Source organism: Gymnodraco acuticeps, unplaced genomic scaffold (assembly GCF_902827175.1).
Source record: "Gymnodraco acuticeps unplaced genomic scaffold, fGymAcu1.1, whole genome shotgun sequence".
NCBI classification, from domain to species: Eukaryota; Metazoa; Chordata; class Actinopteri; order Perciformes; family Bathydraconidae; genus Gymnodraco; species Gymnodraco acuticeps.
In genome coordinates this window covers 1,810,558-1,824,472 of record NW_022990276.1, presented here as the reverse complement: position 1 = coordinate 1,824,472, position 13,915 = coordinate 1,810,558, and the positions used below count along the sequence as shown (strand labels likewise).

At 42.1% G+C, this 13,915-nt stretch overlaps 2 protein-coding genes across 6 annotated transcripts in view; both read right to left on the bottom strand.

Annotated features, from left to right (window-relative positions):
* The window catches only part of lipeb (lipase, hormone-sensitive b), a 34,941-nt gene extending 23,097 nt beyond the window's left edge, over positions 1-11,844 (bottom strand). Inside the window, exons 1-3 of one of the 5 annotated variants that reach the window (XM_034221607.1) lie at positions 5,374-6,751; positions 5,021-5,166; positions 732-973 (exon numbers count right to left, since the gene is read on the bottom strand). In XM_034221607.1, the coding sequence (XP_034077498.1) occupies positions 732-971 (240 nt within the window). In that variant the 5' untranslated portion in view covers positions 972-973; positions 5,021-5,166; positions 5,374-6,751. Of the gene's footprint in view, positions 1-731; positions 974-5,020; positions 5,281-5,373; positions 6,752-11,752 lie in introns of those variants that run through there. The other 4 variants (XM_034221609.1, XM_034221606.1, XM_034221610.1 and 1 more) reach the window with 4 other exon arrangements.
* Positions 11,845-12,113: 269 nt separating this feature from the next.
* The window catches only part of cd79a (CD79a molecule, immunoglobulin-associated alpha), a 3,776-nt gene continuing 1,974 nt past the window's right edge, over positions 12,114-13,915 (bottom strand). The window contains 3 exon segments of the mRNA XM_034221611.1: positions 12,114-13,003; positions 13,185-13,240; positions 13,701-13,816. Of these exon segments, the coding sequence (XP_034077502.1) occupies positions 12,880-13,003; positions 13,185-13,240; positions 13,701-13,816 (296 nt within the window). The 3' untranslated portion in view covers positions 12,114-12,879.

Sequence of the window (13,915 nt, the reverse complement as noted above, 5' to 3'; positions counted from 1 at the left end):
AAACTAAATAAATGATGATGTAAAAGGATGGCATTTGTACGGTGAAATTATATATGTAGGCTTCTTTAAATAATGAATGATGAAGTCAAGGTTAATATTCCTATACTAAGAAATCGACCGGTTCGACCCATGTCGTTTTTGCTTTTCAACAAAGCAAATCATAGTTCTTTAAGTTGTGCAATCATTAAAGAGCCATGTCTTCTGGGTTTGCTGACATTGTAATTAGGTTTCTGGGGGTGAAGCTTGAAGGGAAATAAACTATGTATGGGAGCGTGCTTGAAAGCAAACATGTGAAAGGCTTGAACTAGCTTTAAAAAGGGTCTTGCAGATTAGTCTGAGTAGCACTTTGGGAATGAGTAGGATTATATATGTGGAAACCAAGAGGTAAGAACAGAGCAGCATTCATTTGCTGCTCTAGACTCATTCAATGTGGTGGGCTGCAGCCACCGAAGGTCATGATGTTTCGTCGATAAGTGTAGAAGACGAAGTACAGTAGGGGGTAGATATTCTGCAGCTGGAGGAATTTATCTAACCTGATTTCAACATAAAATCAATCTGTAAAACAAATGGGCTCACCTTGAAACAAAGCGATATCAAGCCGTTTCCCACAGTGTGGAGAGAATATTGATAAGGATTGCGGCAGGGGGGCTTATTATTCTCACAGCTGCACCGAGTGGAGATGTAAAAACACAGATCCAAGACTTAAGCACACAAAACATCCCACTGCTTACCTTGACCAGTGAGCGATAGCCATTGGCGGGTATGTGTGGGTCAAAGTCAAAGTGATGGTAAACTTGAGTGAAGCCGGAGATAATGGGCTCCAGACTGCGAGCGTGTTCCTTGATGAGCTTCATGGTGTCCACCAGGCGCCGCGCCGCATCGCCCTGCGAGCCTTTGGATCCTCCGGAGAAGAACTCTGCGTTCTCATCGCAGACGCTGTGCAGCGCCGTAAACACTGCTTTGGTGTCCATCACTAAGAACAGGGACAGAGAGAAAAAGTCAAAGGGTGAAAAATAAATAATTGATATTATTTTGAATGGTATAACAATGACTCGCGAAGTTGGAGGGAATTATCCTTTTTGAAACATCAATGAAAAATGCTGTGTTTTTTAAAGATCTGTACCAAACATGGATTTTATAATAAGTCTATATAATATCATTCCTAAAAATATACAAAATTCAGGAATTATATTTTCACACATTTGACCAATTATTGTGTTTACTGTGATTTTGACATTGCACTAATATCCAGTCCCTTTTGCAATTTTGATCAAACGTTGATTAGTTGCGGCGCACTAATGTAACGATGGGATGCAATGCATTCAAGGATTGTTAATGTGTGTCTTTATGTATTCTGGTGGGGAAGTGTTCACTTAGCAGATTACTCATTACCTTGTATCCCATAACAATCTCTGATCTCACCATCAAACATTCCACCTTGCTGACCCCTATGCATTTGTTAAATTAAAGACCTTTTTGCCTGTAGTTGTTAAACTCGACTGTCAGCTGGTCTTGCAAGCATACAAAGTAGCACCCTGATGCTTATTCTGCACCACACCCCCACTCTCCATTATCATGTAGACACTGTAAAAAAGGTAGGATATCATTGGATATATCCTAATGTTCTCTTACTTCTATTAACTAATCCCCGGTAGCCTGGCGTACAAAAGCTCATTGATTGAAACGTGTTAAGCAAGCCTTGAAATTAAACGATGTAATGCTGGGCTAAGCAGCCAAAATCCACCAAGACCTATGCAGACATGCATGAAGCAGGAGGAGAGGCCCTCCGCTGACGCAAATACTGAATAAAAACACACTTGCATAAGAGTCCCAAAGGAAGGTGTGTACAGCTGGAAACACACAGCGGAGTGTGTTCATCAAGTGTGCCAATACCCCTGCCCTAATGCAGCATAACAAGGATCTGGTTCTGTGTCCCTGATGGACTGAGATCTGCCGTCAAGTCACCGGAGACCTCCGTTTCCACAACACATGAGCCAGAGAACAAGCTGGTATTTACTGTATAGGGTGACGGCATGCTGAGAGACGGGGGAAGAGGAGCTGCTGGACACACAGAGATTACAGCTCAAAGAGACAGCAGTGCTTTCTTAATAGATGAGAAAGTGGGACTTTTAGGGGAGAGGCGAACAAGGGGAAAGAGAATATTCCGTTTTTTAAGAATGGGTGTTACCTAATTATCTTATCTAGCAAGGCTGACGCACATGTATCGAGAGATCATAGAAAATAACCATCGGTTCAGTTAAATGATTAAATCAAATGAATGTATAACTCTAATAAACATCCCAAATGACAGCAGGTGTCCTTGATAATAGCAAACACCTCTCTTCAAAGGTGAGTTCAATAAAGCATTACAAATATGAAATTAAAACAGCACAATGGTTTTTACAGATCAACAAAGCAGCATCTTGGGATGTGGAGTGGAAATCGTACAAAGATTCCCACGAAAGTGAAATATTGTTTCGAGGGTCAAAGAAATGATGGGAGCCCTTATCGCGCAATTATTCTGCTATTCCATGCCATTCAGAAAGAGTAATGGGAGAGGCCATTTCAGTTTGTTCGGAGGAATCACAACTCCCCGCCATCTGGAGAGAAACATCCATCAGCCAGACGACTTCCTGCACACACGAGCTTTGCATGAGAAATCACCGTGACTGACTTTTCTGTGCTTCTCACTCCACGCTAGACGCCCTTTTTTGGCACGTTCTCATTGGTTACATATGAAATGTAAGCAAGGGATAAGTGAATCATATCACAAAGATTTATTCAAAACAAATTTGAAGTTGGAAAACTTGAACACTGTTCGCTTTTGCATTTAGCACTCAGCTACTGGACTGTTTTGTATTTATACATTACCAAACCTGAGTGAGGAGCGCTGCCTGTTTCTTCCCCCTCTGCAGGAAACATGCCTCATCATCCGGACACACCCGACTTTAACCCCACGAGTTAGAGCTGGGCCTCACATTCCAGAAATGAATGAAAACACAGAAACATGCAGTTCTTTCGCATATTCAAATATCTGTATTCAAGTACCCCGTTTCCATTTATATCACAGGCCAAATAGTTAGAATTACCTACAACCAGGAAACCCCCCCGTGTGTGTAATGTAGCCATCTAGAGCATGCTAACGTACCATTGAATGTAGGAGACATGTATTGGCCCTGGGGTATTGAAACAAACTGAAACACATCAGCAGAACCAAATGAGCGGACTGCACAGAGCAGAACTTTAGCGGGGATCAAGTTCTATGTATTCAGCCAACGCTTAATAAAGCAGCTCAAGGCCTAATTTCACGTACAGTGAGCTCATCCCATGACTTCGAGGAAAAGTCATCACGGAAACAGAATTGACATTGTGCTAGTTATATACAGTTAAGATGTTTAATAGTGGTGTTGTATGAAGTCATTATCCATAGTGAGCGCATTACTGCTTCAAAGCCATCCCTTCATTTTAAAAGCTAGAAATATAGCGCCTCAAAATAACTCTAAACATCACAAGACAAGATTTGATTTGTGATGTGTAGTTACATTGTCTTTCTTTGAATCATTGGGATCATTTTTATGTTGTGTTTATCCAAAGGACATTTACTGGAATCCAGAGCTAATTAGCAAATGTCCTTATCCCAGTAAAAAAAGGTCAAAGCTTTCTTTTAGTATTATATATAACTCCGTCTCCACGTTATAGAGTTCCAAACCAAACAGAGATGTACAGCAATTTGGGGTAAGGTATCTTGATAATAGATAGAGGCCTGAATAACTATATTTATAACTACGTGTATGGGTGGATGTCATCTTAGAGTTTCAAAGATTACAGATGTGTTAAAGGTGGGGTAGGTAAGTTTCAGAAACCGGCTCGAGATAAACCTTTTGTTATATTCCATGGAATGCTCTTAACATCCGATAGCAATGGATATCTGAAGTGCTTTGACAACAAATCCATAACAAAATGTCATCTGTGGAAGCCGTAATACTGTAAAAAGTACAACCAACCCGTTGAGCCGGCCCGGCTAAACGGATTGGATTGTCGCCCTGTCTGTCAGCCTTCCATCTCGTGCACAAATGTATCTCGTGCCCTCATTGGTCATGTGCGCGTTCGTGTGTGTTGGAGGAGGTGCTCTGTAAGGAAGTCTGAAGGAAGGGGCGAATTCTTTTCGGCTGTGTACTTTCAAATTTTGGTGCACTCGAGCCGGTTTCTGAAACTTACCTACCCCACCTTTAAGAAAGGAATAGGGAGGAACAAAATATGAGTAAATGCAAGTCTCGCGGATATTACGCAATCTTTAACAACACATATGAATCATGGAGGATCGACGAAGGAAGTCTACAGTACTTTTCACTTTCAAAGTAATTCAGCAGCTAACGACAATCACACTCATACAGTCCTGGGCTTGTTGCTCAATATCAAGATTTCTCTAAGACTCAGCGGATTACGCACTGGCGCTGAATGTTCTCAACCCAACAACACAGGAAACAGTTACTATATATGTGCAAAGAAATCTACTAATGTCATCAGAATAAAACACCAAGAGGAACAAAGAACTTCTATAAATACACATTGAGCCGACTGCATGGACAGCATCAGCCTTATGTGGCTTAAAGGGACACAATGAGTGCCTTTGGTCAAGCGGCAGCCACCCAAACACTTTGCTGCAGGACCCGCTATAGCAGCCCATGGGCGAGCAGCCAACATTAAAATTGCATTCCTAATTAGAGCAGGAGGTACGACTCTCAGATGGGAAAGCTAATAGGCCTTATGGTGACAGAGTGAGCAAGGAGTGAACTTTATGAACCCCTGGATCAGCAGAAGCTCCTCTGAAAGTTGCTTGATGATAATGAAGCCACATTACGATGACCAGGGAGTATATCAAATGATACGAGTTATATGAACCACTACAATGTAATAGAGAGCTTCCTCAGAGAGTTCAACATGCCTTAGACCAGTGAAGACTTTGACGTAAGATAATATTCAAACAATAAAGCTGCCACGACACAAAAACATATCTCACCTGCTGTCCGTATCGTCTTTTGTGCATCAGCATTACCTACATATAACTGTCAGTATGGAGCCATGTGTTTCAGCATCATCCTTCCTGTGGTACTGACACAAGTGGTCACTGTAATCCCTCTGCAGCCATTAAGCTGCTCCTTGTCCCTCCACATTAAAGATGGATGAGAGCAGGCATTAATAAGTCATGCACTACAACCAACACCAGCGACACATAAAGATATATAATGAGTCCAGCAGGGCCCCGCATGCAGTGCCAAAAGTACCCGCGGGCTGATGGTAGCATTTCAATGATGGTAAAGAGAGCAACTGCCAAGTAAAGCTGGAAGAGCACAAAAGTTTAAAGTGCTTTACCAGCTTTGAGTTCAAGGCTCTGTCCTTCGCTGTCTCCTCTCTTCCAGCTGAGTTCAAGGCTCTGTCCTTCGCTGTCTCCTCTCTTCCAGCATGGAGAGAAGGAAAGAGAGGAAGGTAGTTGTTGTCTGATTGTCTTCCTGCTGCACGCCTGTCACTGCCTCATCTTTACGGTCAGACGTGGCTCTTCTCCTGTCAGCCTCTGTTTGTCAGACTGTCATAACCAACTCTACTCAGAGGCAATGAGTTGTCATTTTTCTTTCCTGTGTGCTTGTCCCTCACATGGTTCTTTTAAAAGACACCAGACAGCCCCTTCCCAGATAAACTCAAGTCCTTGTGACAGTGGGGCTTTCTTTCTATTGGATGTTCATCTTGCAACGCCCTGTGACCTTTTAACCTAATGGGCAGATCATGTACAGAGAGACAGTGGCAGGAACCCACAACCCAAGATTATAAAATGATACACCATTTTTGAATTGTGGCTTTTTCCTTTATTTGCTCTGCTTCATTCCAAACAAATAGCAGTACAACTAAATGTACCAATACATCGATTTCATAACATAATGTTGGCCCTCTGACGATTAGAGCACACGATGTCTTTGAATGCCTTCATTTATTCTGACTAAAAGTCAAACGAAAGTGTGTACAAATGATAATAATAAACAAATAAAGGAGAAATGTCCTTACTTTTGCACTTCTGGTTTAATGCTGCATTTCATAGTCTTACTTTTACTAATACTTTTATTCTGTGCAATGTATAATCTAATCATATCTAAAACATAGAGCTGTCACAAGCCTAGCATTAAACGATAACTCAATAAGAACTGTGTTCATCAAATGATTGCTTATCATATTACTCGCTATTCACCAAGTTTACATTACATGTTAGACTTTGTCTGTTGAGCAATAGTTATGAAGCATGCATGTGCTATACGAGTAAATAAATGCTAATGTTTAACAAAGCAGAACAAGGACATCTTGTACACAACCGAAATCGAGGGATACAATGTATTTTAGGGAGTTCAGTCGAGAGGGAGAACATGACCTTTAGTTTGGACTTCTTGGATGAAATCACAGATAAAAGCCCCCTATCCCGGAGAACTGAGACATGACCCCTTACCCATACAGAGATACACAAACACACCCGGAACACAGGACACGTCACCCAAAGTCCCACTTGTTGCTCTTACGACCAGCTGTGAACAGAATGTGGCTTGCTATTGTTGCTTGTTAATCGTTTTATTTGGGAGGGACAATGCACAGTAATGAACACTTAAAACGTTCAAATGTATCAAGCGTAACAGTACCAGATTTAGCTTTGAGCTCATTTCCATCCGCAGTCCCTCACATACAACATTTAAGAAAATTACATTTTACAAACACAGCAAACCAAAATACATGACATGCAGAAAGAGCAAGAGCAGCATATACAAGTATTTACCACATGGCAGTACACTATGGCAGCTACGACAGATAAAGTGCAAGAGGAGATGCCCCTGTGTTAAAGTGCATTTAGCAGTGATCGCACGTCTGTTTGTTTCTCAACCATTCTTTGAGTTGACCTTTAAAGCTATTGAGAGTGGGACGATCCCGTATCTCAGTTGGGAGGCTATTCCACAATGAGCTGCCTTTAACGGAGAGGACATTTTGTCCAAAAGTGGGGCCATCTACGGTGGGACTTCACATATGTCCTCTGGTTTCTGACCTAGTGCAGCGTTCCAGTGTGTCTTCTGTGGATGAATTCCCCTAAGGGGGGGGGGGGGGGGGGGGGGGGGGGGGGGCAGTCCATGTAAACATTTATAAAAAAAAGCACACTTTTAAAAGACTTAAAATTGTCAAAGCTCAAGAATTGTGTTTTTTCAAGGATGGTACAGTCGGTGGTAACGTGAAGTTGGTCAAAAGTTAGGCCGTGACCCTCAGAACAACACTGGTCTTGGTGTGGAGGACCATGAGGGAATTTCTTAGGATTAAACTTGGCATGTTCGGCTGCTTTCTCACGTTTATCTTGAAACAATCTGCACATCTGTAAAGAGCTTGTACTCTGTATTACATTATTGTCTTCATGTATACTTTGATGCAGGTATGCAATCGAACTTGTCAAATGGGGTAGAATTGTATTTTCACATTTCCCGTCATTGAAATAAACAGCTGACAGTTTCAGTCCTGTCGAGAAAGCTTTTTTAAATGTTAACAACGCTTTGGATCATATTTTCCGATAAATCCTGAAGCTTAGATGGCAACACTAATACCTTTTCATATCATCTCTCTTTAGTTCCTCTTACTACTGTCCAATGCATATATTAGTATACTTCTGTTTTGCAACTGCTGCCAAACGTAGAACTTCAGCAATGAGAAATACAAACAACCAGTTGTTCTTGTCTGACACGCCTCACAGAATTTAGATTTTCACTGCAGAGAGTCCTGACCTCAGTGTAGGTGGGGGTGATCAGCTGGTTGCCGTAGTGATACAGCTTGAAAACTTCTGTGTAGAAAAGGGAGACTGTATGAATCCTCTGATGGCCAACTCGAACAGAGGACACTGCATGTACTCAAGGGCCCGCGTTCACACCGCAGTACTTTTCCCGCTTTAGTTCCGATATTAGTTCCGAAATGTCGCGTTCTCACCAAAAGAGCCGGGACTAAAATTTGTTTATGAGAACCTTTTTTACCCCCTTTTCCGTCCCTGCTACAGAGCAGGGACTTTCGTGGGAGAAAAAGGTTCCTTTGTCTGATTGGATTCCAAACCACGCCCCGTAAAACTCCAAAAAAGTTTTGTGAAGCCGCCATTTTATTATCCTTGCATTAGCATTATTAGCATTAGCATTAGCCCCAGCACAGAAACACAGAAGAGACTAACTTATGGCAACACAAAAGAAAACATGGGAGCGGTGGAGATGAGGAGGGTGTCGGCGTTCTGCCGATTTACTCGGAAGGCCCCCCCAACTTTCGGGGACTTCCGGCCGGGGACTTCGGGTGGCAGTATACACCGTGAAGTTGTTTGCGGCCTGCCAGTAAACCCAAAGCAGAACAAGTGACGTCAGCGGCTTCATTTGCCCTATCCTTCCCCAGGAACTTAAGTTCCGGTGGTGAACGCGATCTGTACTTAGTTTAGTAAAGAACTAAGTTCTCATGAACCTTTGTGGGAAAAGTTACTGCGCTGTGAATGCGCCTAAGGGTAAGTGTTCGGAGTGGTTTGGCCTCCTGCCATTAGGTTTAAATCTCAAATTGGCGCTAGTTTGCTGATGGAAATTGAGCAGGATGTACCATGACACACAGGGGATCATTCTTTCTGACCAATGGGTGGACTGCAGTGTTTTTATGTCAATTTTGGTATAGGCTCTGCTCGCCCGGATTCTACCCTAGTGGAAACTAGGGATGCATAATATCGGTCCGATATTAGGAATTATGACGTCATCCCGATAAAACCCGATACCAGTATTAATAGCCCCGATAATATACAATATATTTTTTGGGTAAAAAAAAAGAAAAAATACTGCGGTGTGGGTGGGATTGGATGAGGGGCGCTTGTTTTTCACTCGGCTCCTCCCGTTTTGCCAGTACTGTGGTATTAGTGGTTAGGAAGAGGGGAGTTCTTCACAAATCCAGCGCTCCCTAACTCATGTGACGTAAATGGTGTGCGGCCGTGAAACCAGGACAGTAAACAAACATGTCGTCGGTGGTATGGGCGTTGGAGCTATGTGCAACTCAAGGCATATGCTCGAACCGGAGCTGCCTGGACGCTGCAATCATGTTGCGCACTATCCGTGCTGAGTGTGCTGACTTTTCGTACAATGTCCCACTGTCTGGCTGCCTGCATAAAGTCAAGTGCTCGGCGCAGTTGTGGCGAAATGTCGCTCCTCTGTTTTCATTTAAACAGCTCCCTTTATCCGTTAGCGCAGCTAGCTAGCACCAGATGCTAACAACAACAATGCACGTAAGGTCTCTCGCTTGCTCGGGCCACACATACACACACCCTCCCGGTCCTCCAGATAGCCAGTCGGTGCCTGCCGGTGAGCGTGGAAGTGTGGTCTGCCACAAGCGGGCGGCAGGAGCGGGGCTGTCAGCATCAGCTTGTAGATGGTATTTTAAACTCGATGCGCTCTGAAACTACGGGGCGGCCGAGGAAAAAAAATACACATGCGTTAATCGCGTTAAATAATTAGTGGCGTAAAAATAAAAATGTGTTATCGGTCTTGAGAAGCAGGAAGTTATCGGTATCGGTTTCAAAAAACCAATATCGTGCATCCCTAGTGGAAACCCAAGAAAAGAGGGAGCCAAGCGGCAGAGACCCGTACCATGAAGTGGAAACACACTACATTTGAGCCACTTCTAAATGTCAGTATGATGTACTGTGTTGATCTCGTCTAAGCCGTTTCTAACTCATGGCCCTCTTGTGTTTCTCTTTATCAAGCCTGAGCAGACACATTCAAGACATGTGGGAAATGTTAGGTTGGGGTCCATGTAAGTGAAAGGATATGAAAACCCAGTGGCTGTAGGGTTGGGAAACACTGTCACAGCACAATGAGCTCATTTATCATTGCAACTAGAAAGAGTCCAAATGGGTTGTAAGTTTACACCGGTCATTGTTAAAGTTAAAACGCAAACATTTCACCTTTTATGTCAATTTCTTCTAAAAGGAAAAGGAAACCTGGTCAGTGTTCTTTCTAACTTGCACAGGTATATGATACTGAAATATTTGGTCTATAGGAAGCAGGCTTTAAAAACAGAACGCTTTGAGCGGTCCAACGGTCAAGAGGAAAGTGCCAACAGCAGGGGCTCTGTGGTGTCGTGTTAGGAAAGCCATTGACCCTTTCTCCCAGACAGAGCACCTTCAAACACACAGCGCCAAAGTGAACAACAGGAAACGAGCAACAATGAGCTTCCACTCCCCCTCCAAACGGGACGCATGGGCTTCCCTTCAGTACTCTAACACAATGTATTAAAGTAAAAGAAAGTTACACATCTGATCTTTGAGTCTGATAAAATAAGTAATGTTAGGTCTTTTAATCCCGTTATTGAGGCATGAGGCAGTTATAAACGTACCGTTCAAAAATAGGCAGGCACAATAATATGTTATTGTGTTAAAGGGATCGACACTTCCAAAGCTAAGGAAGCCTTTTTGAAGTGGTGGTGGTTTGTGAGTGGCTGGATTGTTTTAGTTACGGTAAGACAGTGGCCTAGTTAACAGGAGAGCAGGGCAACAGAGGCAGAGAGTTTAGTCATAACAGCAGATCCACAGTGCCTTCGGGAAAGCAGCATCCTGTAAATCAGCCAATCTGTTCGTAACCATGTGTTTCCATTATGTCACACAACCTGAACTGACCCAATCAGAACGCAACATCGATTCATTACGCAGTACTTCCTTATAACACACTCAGGGAGGTGAATGTATACACTCAGTGGTGTAAAGTAACTAAGTACATTAACACAAATACTCTACTTAAGCATAATTGTGAGGTACTTCACTGAGTATCTCCATTTCCCTGCAACTTCATACTTTAACACCACTACAATTCAGAGGTAACTAGTGTACTTTTACTACACTACCCTTATTTAATACCTTAAATTACTTTGCAGATATGGATTAATGATATAAACAAAATCAACGCTTTGAATAATACTTTAGTTACTGGACTAAATTCACAAACTACCCAGCAGTAAATAAAATAATAAAAAATAGTTCCACCCTTACAAGCTATGGTAAACATCGTCAATAATTATTTTATAATCAAAACATATAATCTGTATCATTCAGAAATGGGCCAAAATGATGCCAATACTTTTAGTTGAGTAAGATTTTGAATGCAGGAATTATATTTGTATCAGAGTACTTCTACTCTCTGGTACTTCTACTTTTACAAGAGAGTACTTCTCCCACCCCTGCATACACTGCACCCCTCACCTCTGTGTATGACTGGTACCTGATCAGGTGGTCAGTGTCAACGGCTCAAACTAAGGGGCACATAACGTGACCATGTGACTATAACACAGCATGGAGCCACATATTTGTAGTCTACTACAACAGCAATGACGTCACAGTTATTTCTAAGGTACACGTAACGTTGCTATGACCCGAGGATGCTTGTCACTATGGGGACGCCAGAGAAGGACGTCAACCGGTGACTTCTTTTAGCAAAGCTTCTGTAAACAAACAGCCCAGAATTAATTAGATGTCATCAGTGTCTGCTCGGTTTAAGCTCGTAAAACAATCACAGGAACTAAGCAGCTGACAGACCCAGCGGCTTAAATCCTAGCTGTTCAATTCGGCTGTCGGAGGCCAAGCTAAATGCTAACAGGAAACTAGCGGGGGGGGTGAGAGTTTAGGAGGGTTCAAAAGGGGAACAGAGGTTAATGAAGCGTCCAGTGTGACGATACAACTCACCCACTGGACCTTTTAAGTTTGGGACGAGCGTCTTCCATTCACACTTTCTCCAATCTGCTACTCCCACCCACTCGTCTTGCTCGGACGCCATCTTCGCCTACTCTGTTACGCACCACCGCCTCTCTCATCTCTCCTACATACCTGCCTGCGAGAGCCTAGGTCCCGCCCACTCCAAAAATAGAGCCAATAGAAGGCTGCGTCAGTATGCAGTAGCCAATCACGACACTCAAAAATCAACTAGTGCGCGCCCCTTTTACTTTGCAAAGTAAAAGTAATCCATTCATGTGGAGAGCAGATTAGAAACAGATGAAGTATGTATTTATTATGAAGACAATTCAAAGAGTATATCAAGAGTATTTTGTTTATCACAACTTTATTTGTTAAGCACTTCAAGAAATGCAAGAAGCAATACATTGTCACACATCATAAAGCCATTCAATAAATGCAAGAAATATGTTATATTGTTTTAAAATGAACATTAAGAAGCTTATAACAAAACTATCTCAGCACCAGCTCCACTCAGAAGCTATTTTGAAGCTTTTATTCGTATCATAAAATATTTCTCAAAAGAGGGAAGTTGCCTGGTTTTCAAAGTCTGAACACTTTTTGTCCATGTTGAGTGTTATTACTTCCATCTGCAGGGTTTATTATACATACAAAAGGCAGATTCCAGAGACATATACCCTTATTTTCTAGACTCAGTTTTCTTGAACTTCATTGGAATACAATGTTGATAAATGAAGGAGTGGAAGACACATGTGTATTGCTATTAGTAGCACTGTAAATCATTTGTAGAAAATATATATCTTTACAATCATGTTGAACATCTGACTTTCATATTTCTATAATCCTGGCCAACATTGACTGAGTGGTGCCATTGGCGAGACTGTTAAATCAACTGCTTTCCAGTTCACAAAATCTGTTCAATCTCAAATAAACAAGATGCTTAAAAGATATGTTATCAGATGCTAAAACTGTAACTGCAAGCTCTGTACAAAACTCAAATGCGTGCGGTAAAGAATGAAGATGATATTAAGATATCACAGAAGTTGTACGTCAGCACTTAAAACTAGACTCAACACTCTCCCTTCCTGTCTTTATCTTCCAATTTCCTTCAGGGTTTCTTTTCACAGCTGGATCTCCTCCTCCTCCTCTTCCCCCTTTAAGTTGCCCACATCCTGGTACTGGCCATGTGCTGGGGACGTTCAATCTGATCGTTATGTGGACCAGCATTCGTCCAGATTAGGCCCCCTGGCGTATGGGAACACGGATATTAAGTACAAACACGGTGAACATAAATGCAATCACATTATGGCAATTGATTGGGAAAAGAGTACATGTACACTCATGTCTTTGTTGCTGCTTTTCAGCAATGTGACTAGCGCATGTATTTCTCACGAAAGCGACTTAACGGTGATCTGATTCACTTACCTGATATATGTTTTCCTCTTCTCCTCGTAATTTTAATCTCTCCAGTTCATTTAGCCTCTTGACTGTGAGGGGGAAACAGAAGTTGGTAAATGTGTGAAATGGTGCAACGTCCACTGGAGTGAAAACAACTATTAATCCATTTGAGAAACTTTAGGTGTGTAGAACAGTTTTAACAGATTACATTCATTGCCCGGTGTGTTGAACTGTATGACAAAACCATTATTGAGACATCTTGGAAATGTATCCATTGCTTCAACCACCGTCAACGCTGTGAGTCATGGGTAGTTGAGAGATAAGTGTATGGATATATGCAGTCGGCTATATAAAAGTAACCTTCTGACCTATTTTATGTCATGCACAATATCACTTTTCTTTTCTAGACATATTTGACTGAATGAATCTTACTCTAAATGTTATTCTATAATAGGAATTTGTGTTAGAATAACTTTTTATTTGTAACTTTTTTTTAGCAATCTTTGGCACAAGAGTGAGTCCTTTTAAAGTTATCTTATCCTACCTTGGAGAGAAGGGAGATAGAGGGCAAAAGCACACACAGTAGCAGTAAGACTCCCTCGGCTGTCAGGATCTTGTTTTTGGTGCTCTCACTCAGATTGATTGACCTCTCCATCGGCTCTGGATCAACACACAGGGTTCAAAGGTGAAACAAACAAATACTTACATGTCTTTATAGCAAGTGGGAGTGCACATTTGAAAGCAAGAGTGTTTAAAATA